This window comes from Vespa velutina, chromosome 1, assembly GCF_912470025.1.
Source record: "Vespa velutina chromosome 1, iVesVel2.1, whole genome shotgun sequence".
Taxonomy (NCBI): domain Eukaryota; kingdom Metazoa; phylum Arthropoda; class Insecta; order Hymenoptera; family Vespidae; genus Vespa; species Vespa velutina.
This window is the reverse complement of record NC_062188.1, coordinates 12,003,641-12,023,693: the sequence shown is the minus strand read 5'-3', so window position 1 is coordinate 12,023,693 and position 20,053 is coordinate 12,003,641. Positions and strand designations below refer to the sequence as shown.

General features: G+C 31.8%; 4 protein-coding genes across 5 annotated transcripts; 2 read left to right on the top strand and 2 right to left on the bottom strand.

Moving 5' to 3' along the window:
- The first annotated feature begins 91 nt into the window (after positions 1 to 91).
- LOC124947043 (DNA repair protein REV1) lies at positions 92 to 6,523 on the top strand. Of its 2 annotated transcripts, none has more exons than XM_047488647.1 (6): positions 92 to 257; positions 652 to 2,068; positions 2,149 to 2,590; positions 2,681 to 4,379; positions 4,870 to 5,009; positions 5,181 to 6,523. In XM_047488647.1, the coding sequence occupies exons 2-6, from the start codon at positions 661 to 663 to the stop codon at positions 5,332 to 5,334; spliced, it is 3,843 nt and encodes a 1,280-aa protein (XP_047344603.1). In that variant the 5' UTR covers positions 92 to 257; positions 652 to 660; the 3' UTR covers positions 5,335 to 6,523. The 2 variants fall into 2 exon arrangements, with proteins under 2 accessions (XP_047344603.1, XP_047344596.1); XM_047488640.1 differs by having other exon boundaries at positions 92 to 479.
- LOC124947052 (GMP synthase [glutamine-hydrolyzing]) lies at positions 5,327 to 10,389 on the bottom strand. Its single transcript, XM_047488661.1, has 9 exons — positions 9,968 to 10,389; positions 8,327 to 8,594; positions 8,014 to 8,226; positions 7,626 to 7,923; positions 6,967 to 7,444; positions 6,639 to 6,880; positions 6,376 to 6,546; positions 5,841 to 6,272; positions 5,327 to 5,756 (listed from the first exon to the last, which is right to left on the bottom strand). Exons 2-9 carry the CDS (start codon positions 8,545 to 8,547, stop codon positions 5,655 to 5,657), a joined length of 2,157 nt encoding a protein of 718 aa, XP_047344617.1. The 5' UTR covers positions 8,548 to 8,594; positions 9,968 to 10,389; the 3' UTR covers positions 5,327 to 5,654.
- A 1,090-nt stretch (positions 10,390 to 11,479) lies between these two features.
- LOC124947063 (cytochrome b5 domain-containing protein 1) lies at positions 11,480 to 13,178 on the top strand. Its single transcript, XM_047488700.1, has 2 exons — positions 11,480 to 12,238; positions 12,326 to 13,178. Exons 1-2 carry the CDS (start codon positions 11,747 to 11,749, stop codon positions 12,563 to 12,565), a joined length of 732 nt encoding a protein of 243 aa, XP_047344656.1. The 5' UTR covers positions 11,480 to 11,746; the 3' UTR covers positions 12,566 to 13,178.
- Positions 13,179 to 14,434: 1,256 nt separating this feature from the next.
- Positions 14,435 to 17,579, bottom strand: LOC124948136 (malate dehydrogenase, mitochondrial-like). Its single transcript, XM_047491368.1, has 6 exons — positions 17,525 to 17,579; positions 17,118 to 17,413; positions 15,050 to 15,381; positions 14,901 to 15,001; positions 14,621 to 14,823; positions 14,435 to 14,533 (listed from the first exon to the last, which is right to left on the bottom strand). The coding sequence occupies exons 1-6, from the start codon at positions 17,577 to 17,579 to the stop codon at positions 14,435 to 14,437; spliced, it is 1,086 nt and encodes a 361-aa protein (XP_047347324.1).
- Between the last annotated feature and the right edge of the window lie 2,474 nt (positions 17,580 to 20,053).

The following is a 20,053-nucleotide window of genomic DNA, read 5'->3' as shown; positions in this document are numbered from 1 at the left end:
TACATGTGGTCATTTCAGTTTTACCTAGCTTTACCCGATACTACGGCTGACATACTGTTTCCCATCAATAGTAAATAAAAGATTAAGTTGAAAAGGAATAGAATGATTTTATTTATTTATAAATATTTTAAGAAAATTTGCTTTAAATTGAACTTTAATCTTTATTTTACTATCATTTATATTTTTATACATAATAAATGAAACAGATTAGATAACATGAAACATCATTTAAATAGAAGACACAAACTTGTGTTAAGGTTATATAATACAATTTTACATTGAATTTAAAAAAATGTGCATAATACTGTTATATTATGTATGTTATTACGTTTTACTAATATAGCAATTAGTAAAATAAATTTTATACAAAGATTTAAATAAATGTAAATGTGCATAGTGTGTATTTTTATGGTTTTTATATTAAAATGGCAGTGAAAAAAAGAATCCAAAAATGGAACCAGAATGGTTTTGAAGATTGGGTATATAAGTATTTTTTATTTTTTGTTGGTGCTTTATATTAGCATTAAGTTAACATAAGAGTAAATGTATATTTTATAGAACATTATAAGTTTTATATATACTATTAAAAACATGACAATTTCTTGATGTATACGTTGATATATTCAAATTAAAGCAATAATTTACTTTTAGGGTGGTTATATGGAAGCTAAAAAAGCAAAATTAGAAGAACAATTTAATGAAGAAGCAAAAAAAGAATATGAGGATGCATCAAATTTATTTCAAGGAATAGCTATATTTGTAAATGGTTATACAGATCCAACAGCAGATGAACTAAGAAGATTAATGATGGCACATGGGGGAATATACCATCATTACATGCGACCTAAAATTACTTCTCATATAATTGCATCAAACTTACCATATTCCAAAATTATAATGTATAAAAAAGCTCAATGTCCAATCCCTATTTGTAAACCCGAATGGATAACGGATAGCATCAAAGCTGGGAAAGTTTTAAACTATGAGAATTATTTGCTTCTTACTGATTGTATTGGTAGTCAGCCACAATTAAATTTTAAAGTATGTGATAAAAAGCAAAATGTAAATAATGATATGAAAGAAAATAATACAATACAAAGTACTGTCGAATCTACTATACTAAATATTGCTACTACTAGTGAGGACCTCAATCAAAACAGTAATAATTTTTTGAATCCTACTAAAATAAAAGGAACAGCACTTTCATCAAAAAATGCAGAATTTATATCAGAATTTTATAACAATTCACGATTACATCACATTGCTACGATGGGAGCAACATTTAAAGATTACATAAATGAATTAAGAGACAAAAGTGATGGAAAATTTCCTGGTTTAGAACAATTGAAAAAACTGAAAGAATTTAAACAAAACTCTCAACATTCCAATGATTCATACTTATCAGATGAAATGTTTTCTTCTCAAGAAAATCGAAATACAATAATAAAACAAGAACCTGTCATAATGCATGTAGACATGGATTGCTTCTTTGTTTCTGTAGGTCTCAGAAATAGACCACATTTAAGAGGATTACCTGTAGCAGTGACACATGCTAAAGGTAGTAAAAGTATTAATATTAAATCAAATAATGTGAATAATAATGGTCAAGATGAAGAAGAATTTACTTCCTTTTCTGAAATTGCATCATGTTCGTATGAAGCGAGAAACGCAGGTGTGAAGAATGGAATGTTTTTGGGTGAAGCATTAAAAATATGCCCTAATCTATATACAATAAAATATGATTTTGAAGATTATAAGGAAGTATCATATAGTTTGTACAATATAATAGCATCATATACATTAGATATTGAAGCAGTAAGTTGTGATGAAATGTATGTAAATTGCACTAAAATACTTGAAGAATCACATTTAATGCCTATGGAATTTGCAACAATCATAAGAAGTGAGATTAGTCAGACTACAGGCTGTCCAGTGTCAGCAGGATTTGGAAGTAATAAATTAAGAGCAAGATTAGCGACAAAAAAAGCTAAACCTGATGGACAACTTTACCTAGAAGATAATAATATTATTTCATACATTGACAAATTTAATGTACAGGATTTACCAGGTAATGCAATCAATATTAATTACTATTCCTAAAAAATATAATTTCCTTATTAATATCTATTAAATTATCTATGACAATAGGAGTCGGATATACAACCACAAAAAAGTTACGTAAAATGAATATAAATACTTGCGCAGAGTTGAGATCGGTATCTTTAGGAACATTACAGAAAGACTTTGGAAAAAAAATGGGAGAATTATTGTACAATATGTGTCGAGGTATTGATAAAACAAAATTAAATTTAGAACATGTAAGAAAATCTGTATCAGCAGAAGTTAATTATGGCATTAGATTCGAAAACAATGGCGAAGCAGTAGATTTTTTAAAAAAGTTATGCATAGAAGTACATAGCAGATTAAAGAATGCTAATGCAAAAGGTAGGTGTATCACATTAAAACTCATGGTTAGAGCTAAAGAAGCACCTGTAGAAACAGCGAAGTTTATGGGCCATGGACTTTGTGATTATATAACAAAATCAAAAAATCTAATGGCATCCATTGATGATCTTACCATTATTACAAAGTAAGTGTTTAAATCTTTCGTTTGCTTAATTTATTCAATTATCCAAGATTAAAAAATAATTTAAAATTTATTGAATAATTTATATTACAGAGAAATTATTGGTATATGGAATCAATTACATCAGGCACCTAAAGATATGAGAGGAATAGGTATTCAAATCTCCAGATTAGAAATACAAAAAAATAAGTCTAATGATAATAATTTGATGAACTTTATTAATAAAACTAAACAACCTCAAGTAAAAAATTTTAATTTAAACAAATGCACAGATGACCAAAGTAACAAAAGAAATTTTAAAAATAATGAAACGTTTTTTGATAATAAAAGAACAACATCAACAACTATTAGTACTGACAATACTTTTTTGAAGCCTAGTAATTCACGTTCGGTAAACATAGAAATAAACGTTGTAGAAACTTTGCAAAATAATAATGATCAAGGAGATTCAAACACTGATCTAATGCAAAATGCTGCTTCATTTAATCGCTCAATGATTGTATTACCTTCTCAAGATATAAACGAGAGTGTATTAATTGAATTACCCGAAGAAATAAGATCTGAGATACTTGAAGCTAGATTGAAAAAACAAAATTCTTCAAATAGTAAATTCAAATCGCAAATTCAAATCAATAAAGAAAATAATGTAAATGCGGAAATTAATAATCCAAAAACAAATAAGAAAGAGGGAGAACATTCCAAAATAGAAAATACATTTCACAATAACTTGCTGTCTTCAGAGATAGTTAAAAGAGAATTATTTAATAAAAATATAGAAGAAAATAATGTGCAACTTCTTACTGATCGAAAGAAGTTTTTAAATGGTACTTCCGAAGTTTACATGTTATCGCAAGAAATAGATGAATCCACATTAAATGAATTACCAGATAATATTAGAACTGAGATAATTAATACAATGTTAAGAAAAAAAAATGAATCTAATAATAAGAATAAAACAATGAAAAATATGCAAACACATCAGGAACAATTCTTCAAACAAATTAAACCAAATTCGGGAAAAAACATAAAAACTGAATTACCACCAATTCAAGAATTAGATATGTCAGTCTTATTGGAATTACCTGAAGATATACGAAACGATATATTTAATCAATATAAAAGCAGTAAACAAGAAAATACTAATAGTTCCAGCAGCAATGCAGGTGTATCAAATGAACAAATGAATCATCAGAAAAATACGGGAGAATCTGTTAAGGAAAGTACAGCTACAGAAAATATATCATTTTCGCAAATAGATCCTGATTTCTTAGCAGCATTACCAGCAGATATGCAACATGATGTGCAACAATATTGTATTGCTAAAAAGAAAGAAGATCAATTGAAAAATACAAATAATTTGCCTAATAAAAATATTGCTATTAATAATCTCAATAAACAAAGGAGTGTATTACAATACGCGAAAAATGCAAGACCACTTTCTAAATCAAAAAATAACGGTAAATATTCTAAAGCAGTTTTGAGTAAAAATAATCGCAAGAAAGATATAAAATCAATGTCAAAAGTTAAAAAGTGTAGTAATAAATATGAAATAGAAACGATTAGAAAGAGTGACAATGTAAAGAATAGCAAATTAGATAATAAAGAAGATAAAATAATTAAAACAGCAACACCCGATATAAATAATATTAATAATGAAAAAGATATTGTAGATGAAACAGAAACGATATTGGCATATAATCGAATTATTACAAATGATAAGGAAACTACAGATAAATATCAAGGGACATTAATCGATATTGTTAATACATTTTTCAGTCTTCCAATAGAACAAGTATGTTAAATTTCTATATTTATATTAATTTTATCTAATAGTATTGTTACTATGAATATATTATGTATAGTACTTAATATATATTATATACATTCTGTAATATTTCTATAAGAATATTATCAAAGTAAAAGTCGAAATGTATGAGAAAAATAATTTAACTTGATTACTATTGAATGCACTAATAAATAAATATAAGAATTGTTAATTTATAAAGACAATAAATCATCAACAAAAAAAATACTCATTACCAAATATTATTATACATGAATATGTAATGGTGATATATTACTTAATTGAAAAGACAATATCAAGAATTTACGAATTGCATTGTGAATTATTTAGAATTTATGCTAGTTTAACAGAGATATGTACAAAGATATATGTAATATATTAAATAACGTACATTTCTATATGCATAATAGCATATTAATATTTCAAATTAATAAGGAATCATAGTATTAATAGAAATAAAAATGGTATATGTTTACAGATTAAAATGCAGATACAAATATGGATTGCTTCTAAAACTGAAGAAGATATTAACTTTTTATCGCTTGCAACATTTCTTAGCATGCTTCCCGAGAAGAAACGCGTTGAAGATTTACATATTCTCTTGAAAACCATGCACAGGTAAGAGTAAATTGTTTTATATGCACAAGAAAAAAAAAAATTTATATATATATATATAAAAAAACGAAGGAAGGAATAAAGAGAAAATACTATTTTACTCGTGACTAATACTTAAATAAAAATAATATTTTGAACATAATACATTAACTTACTACATATTCTTCTGTTTAGATGTACGACAAAAACTGGAAATTGCTTTTGGCATGGGATATATGGGAAAACAGTGGAACACGTTCAACGTTATATGCAGATCGAATACAACAGCGATCTAATGGTACCACCAATTAGATGCAATTGTTTCAAATATAACAACGATGTAATATAAATTTCCGGAATTTAATAAATTAATGTTTTTACAATGTGCTTAATAAGAAACGTATTTACAAGCAAACATAATACTTACCTTTAATTTCATCGAACACAGTAACATTTCTTAGATAACATAATAATGTACGATTATCAATAATGCATTTTTCGCAAGATTATTGTTCAAAGGTTTCATATAAATCGGTAAGAAGTCATAAACCTTGAATTCGTACGTATTTTTGTAATATATATATTTTTTAAATATATTTTTCACTTTGTAGTCGGTACGCGCAGGGGTGGTGAAAAAATAGAAAGGGGTGAGTTAGAGACGAGTATTTACTATTCCCATTCGGTGGTACCCGGCGGTTTAGGCGTTAGATCATATAGAACGCGCGAAATGCCGGGTACCGTAGATATTTCAGTCACCATTTTCTTCACCACCTAATAGAGAAAATGATATTCTTAATATAATAACCGATATTATATAGACAAAGAAATAAATCAATTAAAGGACACGATACTTACGTGAATTGGTAATTCTTTTCCGGGAATAGCAGGAGTTCCTGTCATAAAATCGTTGGTACAGAATGGCCTAATCACGATAGAACGCTGACACGATGGCGTTCGAGAAGCGGCATCGCGATCGAAATGTATAGGAATTAGAACTATAGGCATCTGATTGATGACGCCCATACAACCATTTGCAGCCAAAACCTGATTTGCTAAATGATCTGCTTGTCTTAAGGTAGCTATCACATTGGATGTAAGATGTGTCTGTGTAATGTCTGTGACCGGATGATGAAGTTGTGGTCCAAAGATATAACATACGCGATTTACATTGTGGCACACACGTGGAATTAACCTCGCAAGGAACAACATATCTTCCCACTCTACTCCTTCTGAGATACTTTCTTCACTTGATAATCCTACTACATAGCTATAAGATCTACGGTCTCCCTGTATATATATATATATACACACATATACAAATTCTTCGTATTATACATTTTTAATTATTATTTCGGACAATATATCATTTATCAAAGTAGAATTAACATACCTGAACTCCTACGCTACGAATAGGCAAAAGTGTTGCAGCGATATGACGACGGCTAGAAACTCTTCGAAGTTGTTGACGTTCTGTTTCGCTTGTCGCACCTTCTACGCGATTTAATAATGCGTGCTTTTTTTGTAGCATTTGTTCATATTCTGCCATTATTTTAACTATGACCTATCCCGTAAAATTAATAATTATATATTTGTAAATAGATTAGTAAAAGATAATTTGATCATATTAATTTTTTATTTTACATAATACATTACCTGGGTTTCTGAGAAATCTTTGTCCATATACGGTTCATCAGCACAAAGAATGCGAATGGCAAGGCCGGGCCCTGGGAATGGATGACGAGAAACGAGTAACGCTGGTATTTCAAGATCGCATCCCAATTGTCTTACTTCGTCCTTATGAAAATCTTTTAGAGGTTCTACTACATGACCTCGTGCTCTCAATGCTCTCACAAGATCGCTATCGTTGTGATGCGTCTTTATAGCATCAGCTTTACCTGTTGTGATTAATCATTAAAATATCTTCAGTGCTTTTACAGGTATTTTAACAAAGATGAATAAAATTGTATGAATATGACTTTACCACTTGCCAAGGCACTTGCACTCTCTATGAGGTCAGGCCTGAGAGTGCCCTGTCCAAGGATTACTTCTTCCGGCTTCAAACCTAATTCTGTGATCGCTTCATTGGCTACCCTCACAAAAACGTCTCCAATAATTTTTCGCTTTTCTTCTGGATTGGTTGTCGCGCACAACATTTTTGTTAATCTTGTTCGTGGAGTAGTTCCCGTACTAACAATTCCTTTGCTGTTTATAGTGTTTGCATTCAAGGCTGGATTAATATTATCCAAAGGAACTGAGGTAGTGCCTTGCATGAAACAATGTGCAGCGTTTACTACCCTCAATCTGATTCCTAATTGGGACAAACTCTGTTCCACAAATTGCGTTTCTCCTTTGCGCATGAAGCCATTGTTGATATGCAGCGCGATAACTTGATCTTTACTGAGTGCCTTGTTCAATAGCACTGCACATACCGTCGAATCAACGCCTCCGCTCACTAACAACTATGATCGTTTTTTTCTATTTCAATTGACAATTACACTTTCGCATATTTATATTTTTAATCACTTTTAAATATCTTTAGAAATATTCTATCTTAATATACTCGCTCCATAGCAATTTCAATAATTTGCTTACTTTACTATATCAATTTCTTAATTTACGAAAAAAATGTATATTACTTACCAAAACTTTCTTATTATCAACAGCGTGTCTGATATATTGAATACATTGGGCTTCCCTATCACGAAGCGTATAATTACCCGTAAGACCAGCTATTCCATAAAGAAAATTGTGCAGCATTATTTTTCCATTAGGCGTTAGGTCTACTTCTGGATGAAATTGCACTCCATATAAATTCATTTTATCACTGGCTATGCCTACAATAAAGTTTGATGATTTGGCAGTAATACGAAAACAGTCAGCAATCCTGTCTATACTGTCTCCATGTGTTAGCAATACCATTTGTTCTTTCTCCAAGCCCCTGATGCATAATACATCAAATATAAGTATATGAACATTGAACATATTTTATATATTTTCAAATAGTTACATTTAAATAAAATGTACACACTTAAATAAAAGGCACTTGGTATCTATTTCAATGGGATATTGACCATCTTCACGTCCTGATTTTCTTACAATAGTACCCCCAAATTCTTTATTCATCATTTGCATCCCATAACATATTCCTAGTACAGGAATTCCTATTCGGAAAATATCTGCATCATATCTAGGTGCATCTTCTGCATATACTGAACTAGGTCCACCAGAGATAACAATAGCTCTATGAACAAAAAAATATAGCAAACCAATTTGATGTTAAATTTCTCTAATGATTAATAATTTTTTTTATTAAATTTCATGTGATATATTATTATCTTTACTTATATCCTTTTTCTTGAAGAGTGATAGCTGGTGTGTCCAGAGGCAAAATATCACTATGAATATTAAGCTCATGAACTTTTCGATCTATCACTTTGCCGTATTGTGCACCTGCATCCAAGATAGCAACACGTTCATCGATACAGGATATTCCAATGGCCCCCTCATCAGCTCCATTATTTCTATCTGCGCGAAACAATGGGCCGTCCGCGCTTTTTTCCATTTCAAATTTACAGCTGTGCTATGGTCTTTGCTGTTATGTCGACAATCCTACAATAAGAATATATATATATAATAATATATATTTATAAATTTATGACTAACTTTTATGAAATATACATGGATAATAAATATGTAAATAATTTTAAACATGCCGATTTGAGCTGTACTTATTTATACATTGAAATTTTGATATATTATATTTGCTATAGCAATTGTTTTCCTATTCTTATCTATAAATGTTAAAATATTTATATAAAGAGCAATACTTTTCACATTGAATTTAAACTTGTTTATTAACATGTTTTTAAAAAATAATTTTCAGATTAAATAATATTATTTTAAAATATTGGTAAAGGCAATTCATAATGTCACATTTTATCTATGTTAACATTTATATCTTTATTTTTAAAAGTATGATATTAAGAACAGTTTGATTTCAGATAAGAAATGTATAATTATAATGATATGACCTCATTTCATAATTTAGATGAGAATAATTATTTGTAAATAGGTTATTACTTTATTATACTGTCAAGTTTACCTATTATATAATCACATTTATTATATGATAATCGTTATTAATTTTAAATAAATATAATATGTATGTATGTGTATTTATATATATGTATATATATGCATACATATATATATATATATATATATATATATATATATATATATATATATATGTACATATTTAAATACATATATATAGTTTTTAATTTAAAATAAATGACTGAGAGAAGTAGTATAAAAACATTTTTTTCTTGATCATTTGAGCAATTAATATTTATAAATTTTTTTATAGTTTCTTATGTGCAAACTTCTAAAAACAATAATATTGATTTCATGGAAATTTACTTGATATGATCATGTAATAAAAAAATAAAAACCAAGGTCTACGTATTGAGTACAGATATGCAGTATTTCAATCTTCAACCAATAATCACATAATCGACATAAAAACCCAATGTTATAACTTAGTAGAATCCATTATCTTTTAATCTATGCAAGTAAAGGTATAAAGTTTCTTATTTGAATAACATAAAAAACGAAAACAGCTTTGAATTTATTAATATCTATCTGCATGAATATGTACAGATATATTCTAATCATTATATGACTGAACATAATGAACTGTCTGACAACTACTACTGTACAGTGTACATCACAAAACATAACGCGCTATTTTGCATTTTCGCTTTGAAAAATACGCGCCCTCCATGATAAATACGTAATCATTCGATAGGGTAACTTGAAAATAATGAAAATGGAGTAGGATAATAATTAGTTAAAAACAATTCACCGGTACCGTAATTTTATGAGCACGTTTCGATGCGATCGACGTATTGAGCTGTTATGTGGCTGACTTGCTTCAGTTGCGTCGTTAAGCGATAATTAAGATACATTTAAAGACTTACCGAATGAAATCAGATTGGTAATATTTAAAACGAGTACAATATAATCACACAACGTAAAAGTAATTACAGGAAAACAGAACCTGCACACTCTGGACGAGGCGGCCATTCAATCGCCACAATGCAGTGACTGCTTTCAGGCTTCAAGTAAACGGGAGAGCCAACCTAGCGACTTGAAATTTTTTAAGATACCAGAAACTTCGCGAGAAAATCGCTTTATCGACCGGGAGTAACTCTTTTCACCAATAAAACACATTTTCTTTTCCTTTAACCGATCGATTTCGTTATGTCATTGCACCACATAACTAAGGACTTTTCATTCGACGAATACATTTATTATTTATTACAACTTTTGAAGTATATTGCGTTATAAGACCTTTTTATAACGATTAATACGACTTTTTTTCTTTCTTCTGTTCTAGATTTAGTCCGTCGATTTTATTACTACTATGGCAGAGCATGCTTACCTTCCCCTTGTTGAAGGAGGATCAACAAAGAAGGAGATATATTCTATCTCAAGACTTTTGCAGGGATGTAAATACGCATCTGAATCCCCTGTATCTTTTTTTACCCCTCAGATTTTTTTTTGTTCTAAATTTTCATTATAATATATGTATCATTTAAATGATTAACGAAACAAGCATAAGCAGAAATATATATATATATATATATATATATATATATATATATATATAGAATGCAAAAATAAAACAATTAAATAAACATCGTATCTCTATGTTAAATATAACGTTATAGAATATTGAAAGATTAATAAACACAAACGTATTAATATTTTAACTTTCAATTTTGCATACACAATGAAACAAATATTAATCATAGATTCTTACACTATTAAATAGGCCTTTTTTAGCTCACTAAAATGGTAGGCACCATTACGAAAGTAGTGAAAAAGAAGAAAATATCTTGTGTCTTTAAGGTTTGGCTTTTTATGTTATATAGATACTGTAGCAGTTTCTTCTTACACGCAAGCGCCACCTGCGAAAGGTGAAGAGAAATTAATATTAACAGTGCTGTAATTAGAATTTTAGTGAGTGGGTTTTCTCACATAGCAACTTTCTTGTGACGTGATCCGTGTAATCGATATTCTTTTCAATAATATCATGTGTCGTTTAAAATAATGTAAATGATTAATAATGTAAATGTAGAAATAAAATTTCAATTTATTACGTTGCTATTCGTTTCTTTAAAATAATCAGTATAATAAATATAAGCGAACTATTTAATTATATTATATTTTATTATTATTCTTATACATATTTTTAATTCTTAAATTTTTATTATAGCCACGTATTTGAATTACTTGGTCTGCATTATCGACTGTTGCCCCGATCGTAGTGCCGCTGTTAGCACATATTGATACTAAAATTATTCAATCGCAAAAATTTGAAAAGTGCTAATATCGAGTAGTTTGTTCGTAATATGAGTAGATCGAATAATTCGTGAACAGGTATTTTCTTTATTTGATTTATAAAAAATGTATAGATATATATTTATCTTAATTTTATTTAAATGTTGAAATGATTTCCTTACTTTACTACTATTTGAGTCTAAGTACGTTCGAGATATGTAGTGGTATGAAAATTAGATTATTGTAGATGACCGTTAAAAAATATTGTAGCTAAGCAAGTGTAATATGATTTAATTAATGTAAGTAGAATCTCTTTACTTTTGTTTCGAATAAGTATATAATTTTAAATCATAAATACAGTCAACGTAATCGATTTAAACACGAACAAATGGTAAACACACTAATTTTTTAAGATGTCGTTCATTTGTTGTTCGGAACGTAATAATCTGATCGATTATAAAAATTCATTGAACAACTTAAAAATCTGCGAATTTGAAAAATACTTTTTACCTACCGAAGTAGCGATACATAATAAATCAAATGATTGTTGGGTTTCTTGTAACGGCATCGTTTACGATCTGACCGATTTATGTAAATTGTGGTTATGTACACGAGCGATAAAACCTCTAATAGCACACGCAGGAAAAGATATCAGTCATTGGTTCGATCATAATCGAAAGGATATTAAATATTACGTCCACCCTGTTACCGGTGTATTAGTACCATATTGTCCACATGGACCAATACCGGATGTATCCGATTATGTCGTACCTTCCACTGCTTGGCGACCGTTAAACAAATGTCCATGGTGGTTAGACGAAAAGTACATGTTAGGCAAACTCACAAAAAATCCACGACCATGTAGAATTATCAATGTTCTTACCGGAACGAGTTGTGTTATAATGGTAAATTATATTAATTAAATTGATCTTTGATAAATTGAGAGTATATTTAAATCTTTTTTTTTTAATTTATATTCATTTTTCATTTAGGTTTGCGAAGAGGATACGATTAGACGTATTCAAGAACGTGCTTTATCATTTAATCCACATGGACAAAATTACTCGTGGAAATTTGAAGGAAAAGATATCAATCTCGATTATACATTAACGGAAAATAATATTCCGGACGAACGTAAACGGTTCCTAGCTTTAGGACTTCACGAGGATTATTATATTCCAAGTCTTATGTGTTATTATATCGATAAGTATGACTTGTACGAATCCGATTGAAATTACAGACGACATAATAATAATTAATTATTGCCGAAATGTCAATAATATTATTATTTTTTTTATTTCGTGAACTTTAATAAGAAATTTTCTACCTTATCGAATGTCTCACATAGTACTTATCTCTAGTCAAAGATGACACCACCATCCGCAGATACAATTGGAATTGCTATTGGAGTTCTTATATATGATGGAAAAATGATTAAAGACAATATCAGAAATCAATATAAGAAAATTTTTTATCTTATGATCGATCTTGTCTAATCAACATTTTAACATTTAAATTAAATTCGATGGCGTACTTTTAGCTTATTTATTTTCTCTTTTTTTAAGAAAAATAAAACGTATATCATCATTTCGAAAATGTTCGAAGTGACCTGACGATATTCGCGCAAAATAAATGCGTCCGATCCTCGCTTGGATGTGGTTTGCTCGTAAAAGCGAAGCCCCGTTGAGAGAAGAAACCCTGCCACCGCTTAGGATCCGCTCGTCAAACCGTTTTACGGGTTTATTCTCGTACGATCTTCCATGCATCTTGGTCCATTGTTTCGATTTATATCTTCTCTCTCTCTCTTTTTCTCCCTCTCCCTATCTTTCTCTTTTATATACGTAGATGTGGATATTTTGTATAAATATTAAACATATTTTGCATTTTTATTCAAATTTACAAAACGAATAAGAAGAAAAAGAAGAAAAAAAAAATATATATATATATTTCACTATAATTAAGTGGAATAACGTTCTTGTCGTCGCAGAAAGGCGAAGGATTCGTTTCAGTACCATCGTCGGTTGGTCGATATGGTTGTAAATCATTTTAGAGCTACCACCCGCGTCTTTCGCAATGACAATCGGTAATAACTATCTCGAAGGAAGGAGGCCACTGTAGGAGGAAAGAGGAGAGGAAGTCAAAGATATAACCGGAGAATCGAACGGTTCATCTTTAAGGATTGCTTCGAAATGTGTGCAAGAAGTAGAAAGAGAGAGAAAGAGAAAGGGGGAGAGAGAGAAAGAGAGAGAGAGAAAGGGGGGGAGAGAGAGAGAGAGAGAGAAAGGGAGAAAATATGTATGTGTGACATAGGAAGGAAAAAGATCGAAGCACGGTCATTAGGGCACACGCGCGGCCACGAACATGGTGTAATCGTAAACCGCGAGGAGCATAAAGCGACTTGGTAGAAAAAGTCATTTACTGCGTCTTTCATACACGTGCGGAGCCAAGCTGGACGTGAAGCTATCCAGAGAGAAAGAGAAAGAGTAAGAGAAGGAAAGAAAGAGCACTGACCCTGAGATGCGATCCCAACGTAGAGAGGTATCTTTGTCATATCTTCTCTCGAAGATGAACGTCTCCAAGATGAAATGAAGTATTAAAAGGAAAAAACTGGATAATAGTTGGAATGAAGTTCTTGCGTGTTCTCTCTCTCCCTCTCCCTCTCTCTCTCTCTCTTTTTCTTTCTCTTTCTCTCTCTTAGTAAGTATGGATTTTCTTCAATTTAAAAAAGCTACCTTTCTAGATCGCGCGATATGCATTTCGTCTTCCATTTATAGGTATACATATGTATATAATATGTATGCACGTGAATACGAATCATCATGTCATTACGGTACCCATCGAGCATCATCAACCAATCTTCTCACGTAACTGCGTCGCTTGAATCGATTTCCAAACGAACCGTGCCTTCCATGACGTTTTCAACCGCAATTCGCATAGATATCGCAAATGATATTGCTACAGTTACCGCGCGTCTAGAGTATAACGGAATAAATGATAAATCGCTTGGTTACCTTTCGAACGTGTATATATATATATATATATATATATATATATATATTCATTGTGTGCTTTACGATTACTTATACATTATAAAATCTCGATCAAATTCGACGAATGTAAGATGGTGTGAGCGAACGATGACAAACATCGGGATAGACGGGACACTTCTCCGTTGACGATTTAGATCCAAGAGCTAATGTCTGTATAAGAATAAATAGGACAAAATGATAAGCAATTATTTTTAATAAACAATAGAACGGTCTTTTACATACGAATTTATTGATTACCTCGCCTTGATTAATAGCTTTTATTAAAATAGGTATCGCGTCGAGCAGTAGTTTACATTCGTCATCGTTGATAGGTGGGATACCAAGGTACTTTTGAATACCGTTTGGACCTAACTCGAGTTGGGAAGCGAAGTATGTCACTTCCGGTATTACGCAGGAACGAACGTAAGCACATTCCACTACTCCACTTTGTTGTTGTATTGCTAACGACAATATCATTAATTATTATCGTCGTATGCATTATACTTTCTCATAATATTTCGTTCATCATATAACGTACCTTTGCAAAGGGAAATGCAAAATCTAGCTATGGCAAAGGCTGATGCATATATCGAAATGTTTTCTCCATTATTGGCTTTTGAAACTTCTTCGTCAGCTTTTCTCACGAAATTGATTAAATCCTTCATATTTTTCTAAAATAGCGATTACTTTTTTAAGATCCTTTCAAGTCGTATTGATTTCTTGTAAAAGTTTTTCGTTGAATATTTATCAAAATCAATAACCGCTGATAAGTAGACATGTGGTTTCATTTGCGAGAAGAGAGGAATACAAGTATATGGACAGCATCCTCCGATAACCGGCACCATTACACATTCTGGTGCTATATTCACCATTTTTGCGACAAAACTATTTGCTCTCATGCAATCGAGTGTATTCACTCCAAAGATATGTTTGTACTCATAGATTCCAGCTTTCTTATACATTTCTACCGCTATGGGTATTAAACTGTTAATCGGTTGCATCGCGATCGCTATCATCGCCTGTAATGAAAACAAAATGAATACATTCGTTTTAAGATTTATCGAGTAAATATGATAAAATAGGATTATAATTTACATTGGTCATGGTTTTATAATGACATATGGTTTAATAACATGAAAGTTTTATTTCAATCTATAAAAATATTCATCCGTACAAGGAAAGAATATTTATAAAGCGACATTATTGATATTAAATAATCAAAAATATAAATCTCTTAACATTTCTCGTTTATGAGAACAAAGTGGATAAAGAGAATACGAGAAAAGTATCATTGGTTTTGTAAAGAAAAAATGAAAATAAATAAATAAATAAAGAAAGAAAGAAAGAAAGAAAGAAAAGATATGGTAGGAGAAGAAAAATGGAAGACGATCGACGAGCGACATCCTTGTCCTTGTCGAGACACCGTGTCGAGAGGAGGAATGTCGAAAACAGCTTCGGCGTAATTAATGAAGCTGCGAGGGCGTTAAAAGCCGAGGCCAACCGCTATACATAAGAAATGATGTTCGGTCGTACATAAAACACGAAGACTGGCCATTATTCGGCCGTACAACGTACTTTCGCTGCCGACCACATCTTTTCACGAGCAAAATGCCAGACGCTCGCGCATACGCCTTGGTAGGATAAACACGAGCGGGAAGATTAAACATGTTTTGCTTGGCCAAGAGCCGACGTATACTGGAAGCGAAGCAATCTTTTTATTTTTTTCTCTTTCTTTTTTTTTCAACCTTTCCCTTTTTTTTTTCTTTTCCTTTCGTGAGGAGCCACGAGAAAACATTTCAAATTGTTCATGGAAATAAATGGATATCGAACGTACATACATAATCATCGATTTGTTTCTCATTACGTTAAAAAATAATTACGGTACAATAAAATTGATAGAGTGGAATATAAAAAGTAAAGATCATTTTCTAAACGATCCCTTTCGTTTTAAAGTCATTGACTCGAGTACATTTAAAAGGTTACACTTGAATCGTTTCTAACGAGAAACGAATCGATACGAGCTCTCAACTCACTTTGGAAGGGACGACGAATCGCGAGTGGTTTCGTCGTAGGGAAAAAAAAGAGAGAAAAACGAGTAGAAGGGACGATTCGTTCTAGGAAGAGTTTGAGATCGGAATAGTTAATGTACGATTAAATTAGTTTAATTGGATACGGTTGATCGAAGCGATGTACTTACGTCGTTAAAAGGGATTCCCTTTCTCTTCGGCGATATAATACATCGAAAGCTTTATGTTAATCGAACAGATCTCTGAAACTTTCTCTTTCTTAAGAAAGAGAAAGAGAGAGAGAAAAAGAGAGAGAGAGAGAGAGAGAGAGCGCATGATATCTATAGCGATTAAAGTAGAAGAAATCGAATAAATAAATCTTATATCGTACAAATAAATAAATCTAATGTTACGTCGAAGTTTCTTAGTAGGGATAAATGAACTGTGTGTGTATATTATAATATTTGTATACACACCTGTATACAAATAAACACGTATATATGTATGTATACGTTTAAACGGAAGAACGTGTAGTAAGATATTCCGACAAAGAGATCGTTGGCTTGTAGAATCGTCTCGCGATCTCATCGACGCATCGATCCGACATCGTTTAGGAAATTATCGCGAGGAAGATGGTAGTAAAGAGAAAAAGAAAGAGATGCTCGCACCCTCGGCAAGCAATTTGCATGGTAATTAAGATTGTCAGTTTTGTTACTATCTTTCATCCTGTGATCGTTCTGGCCGCTTACCCGAGGACAGCTTCTAATGACATTCGGCAGTAAATCCGACAAGATCTCAGCGTTTGACTCGAGTAATTCCGTCGATGTCAATTCGTATTTAAGATTTTTCCCAGCTACGAGAATTACCACTTTTGCATCCTGCAGCGTTTGAGTCAGGCATTCCTCGTTGTGCGGATACGTCGTGACTTTGCATCTCGTGTCAATCTGATTGAGCTCCGATGCGAGATAGTGCGTTGACTCCCTATCGTATAACGAAATCTCGTCTATCAGGCAGGATCGTTTCAGGAGCAGTGATAAAAATCTACCTTTAATATTATGCGTTTTGCGTTTGAATAACATATCTTGTAGGTTAATTCGATATTAAACATTAATGTATTATTATTGCGTCTATATCTTATCGTTAAAAAACGTAATACCGGTCTCATTGTTGGCACCGAGTATTGAAATTTTCATTGATTTCGAGAGAAGCATGTTTGATCCTTGAAATCCTCGATTTTGACAAACAATTACTTCTGATTTTATTACTTTCAAATATTTATACTTTTCTTTTCCAAATTGAAGAAAAAATATGGATAATCCTCGTCGTAGATGACATTTTAACGATAACATTTCGTCCGTCGACCGTTTTAATTTAATTTAATTTAATTTAATTTAATTTAATTTAATCATTTTCGCGATGTCTGTCAAATAAAATATATAAGTACTTATGTACTTAGAAAGGAAACAAACGAATCTCTGCTCTCACGATGATCGTTGCTTCCAAGGAATCCCGTTCATACATTCAACGAACGATAAGAAAAGAGTTCCAAGAGATTGAAAGCCATAGCTTCGAAGAGGCACGTCCAGACGACCTTCTTAGGATCCACAAAATGCTTCTCGTGCTACGTCCTCGTCTTCGTTGGTGATATCGCACGATTCCTTCGTTCGTGGTCGCTTTCCAAGGAACGCATTCTCCGTTTGTAGATTATAGGAACGTCGATATTATTTCTTGGATTTTACGAAGGACTTTGCATTGGTCCAGGGACGTCGAACGACGGGGAGCCTGTTTCTAGCATTACTTCGACTCGATCGTTTCTTTCCTACGACACGGTTTACCGTATCATAGAAAGAACACCTTAGTATTGCTTGCTTATTCGTAAAGCGATTCGAATAAGAGACAAGAACGAGGATGGGGGAGATAGTGGGAAGATGGTGACGAGAAAAGAGGAGACAAGTAAAAAGAAGAGGAAGAAAACGAAGAGAGAAAGAGAGAAAGAGAGAAAGAGAGGGAGACTAAAACCGACCGGTCGCATTGGTAATGATATCCCATTGCTATTTTATGCCACACTGATGCTGATGATTTTCTTCTGAAGAATTGCTTTGACCGCAAAGACCTTCCTCGAATCGCCCTCTTTTAACCTCTTCGAAATCATCGCCTGCGATCTTGGTTCAACGTGGAAAGAAAAAGAGAAAAAAAAGAGAAAGAGAAAGAGAAAGAGAGAGAAAGAGAAAGAGAGAGAAAGAGAGGGAGAGAGAAGAATGAAGAGAGAGAGGGAGTGAAGAGAGAGGAGGAAGAGAGAAGAGAGAGAGGAGAGAGAGAAGAGAGAGAAGAGAGAGGAGAGAGAGAAGAAAGAGGAGAGAAACAGAAAACAGAGAGGAGAGAGAGAGAGAGAGAGAGAGATTCTTCTCGCTTTAGGAAAATGATCTGTGTGCCGATGTAATGTCGGTAATCAACTCGGCTACCTTCCACGATACCTCTTAACGAACCGTAATCAATATAGCATTCCATCGCGGTGCCTTTTATTTTGTCCATCATGCGTAACGAAGTCGTGTAATAGTACCGAGCGGTAACCTTGAGTCGTGTGAAAGCTAGAAGATAGGTTGTTTTCGAGCTCTTTCATGTCTTTCTAACGTGTTTTTAATAATCGTGGATGCATAGCTGAGTCAATATAGCCTTGCGAAATTTATAGCCATGCCTACCGATTCGTAAGCACGTCGCCAATGAGTCACGCTTGACCCAGAATATATGTATTAGCTTCTTCCATTGAGTCAAGGTGAATCTTGACCTACCGTAAAGATTTGCGCATTGACTTTGATCGTATAAGACGTCTTCACTCTATGAGGCATAATATTTTTTTTTCTTTCCTTTTTCTTTTTTTATTCTCGTTACGTCGAATCTATATATTCGTAGTAAATATAATAGGTTGTTTTGGAGACGATTTAAATAAATGTATATTAGGATCGAAGATAACCTTGATGTCTTGTTTCTTGTAAAAATAGTGCTATGAAAGATAGAGTTATTATCAGACAACACCTTGTAACATACCACGAGGTCTTTTAACTACGACTCATTAGCTCCGAAGTGTTTGAGCTGTTTAGACCTATATTTGAATTCCTATCATATATTTCGTATTACAAGAAGGAAGACGATAAATAATTTAGGAGAATATTTTATGTTAACTTTTATAACGAGTAGACAGTTCGAGTTTTTTTTTTCTTTTCAGTTGGAATATAATGTTTTTTTTTTCACGATCTATCGTAAATCTTTTTGTCATTTGTAATCTAATCTTTTTTTTTTCTTTTTTCTGATTTAAATAAGTTCGAAAAATTTATATAGTAAGATAATCACGATATTCGTTAACAATTATGTCTTCAATTAGTGAATTAACGATAGCGATAGAAAGTACGATGAGTCGATGGGACAAATTTAAAGACGGAGTCAAGGAAACGCCTAGTCTGAGATTGAGTCACCGTTATCTATTAATAGTGAGATGAACATTTGAACCATCCAAAATACTGTTGTTTTTTATTGTCGTGAATCTTTCAACATTGCTATATTCGAAGATATCTTTAGTTAGAAGAAAACGATTTGAATGTGTGAGAAACGATAGAAAAGAAAATTTTATTAACTCGTTAACTGAGACCTTACCGTTCGTTTCAATCCAAGTATTGATAAAGTAATATTG

Bases quoted from the DNA above. Each gene is read 5' to 3' on its own strand.
- LOC124947043 (XM_047488640.1), top strand. From the start codon at position 426: ATGGCAGTGAAAAAAAGAATCCAAAAATGGAACCAGAATGGTTTTGAA. The intron at 480-651 runs GTATATAAGTAT...ATTTACTTTTAG, and splicing joins AGAATGGTTTTGAAGATTGG to GGTGGTTATATGGAAGCTAA. The intron at 2,069-2,148 runs GTAATGCAATCA...CTATGACAATAG, and splicing joins TAATGTACAGGATTTACCAG to GAGTCGGATATACAACCACA.
- LOC124947052 (XM_047488661.1), bottom strand. From the start codon at position 8,547: ATGGAAAAAAGCGCGGACGGCCCATTGTTTCGCGCAGATAGAAATAAT. The intron at 7,924-8,013 runs GTGTGTACATTT...ATTATGCATCAG, and splicing joins ACCAAGTGCCTTTTATTTAA to GGGCTTGGAGAAAGAACAAA. The intron at 6,273-6,375 runs GTATGTTAATTC...ATATATATACAG, and splicing joins TTCGTAGCGTAGGAGTTCAG to GGAGACCGTAGATCTTATAG.
- LOC124947063 (XM_047488700.1), top strand. From the start codon at position 11,747: ATGTCGTTCATTTGTTGTTCGGAACGTAATAATCTGATCGATTATAAA. The intron at 12,239-12,325 runs GTAAATTATATT...TTTTTCATTTAG, and splicing joins GAACGAGTTGTGTTATAATG to GTTTGCGAAGAGGATACGAT.
- LOC124948136 (XM_047491368.1), bottom strand. From the start codon at position 17,579: ATGCTTCTCTCGAAATCAATGAAAATTTCAATACTCGGTGCCAACAAT. The intron at 17,414-17,524 runs GTATTACGTTTT...ATAATATTAAAG, and splicing joins CGGTGCCAACAATGAGACCG to GTAGATTTTTATCACTGCTC. The intron at 14,534-14,620 runs GTAATCAATAAA...ATTCTTATACAG, and splicing joins AAGCTATTAATCAAGGCGAG to ACATTAGCTCTTGGATCTAA.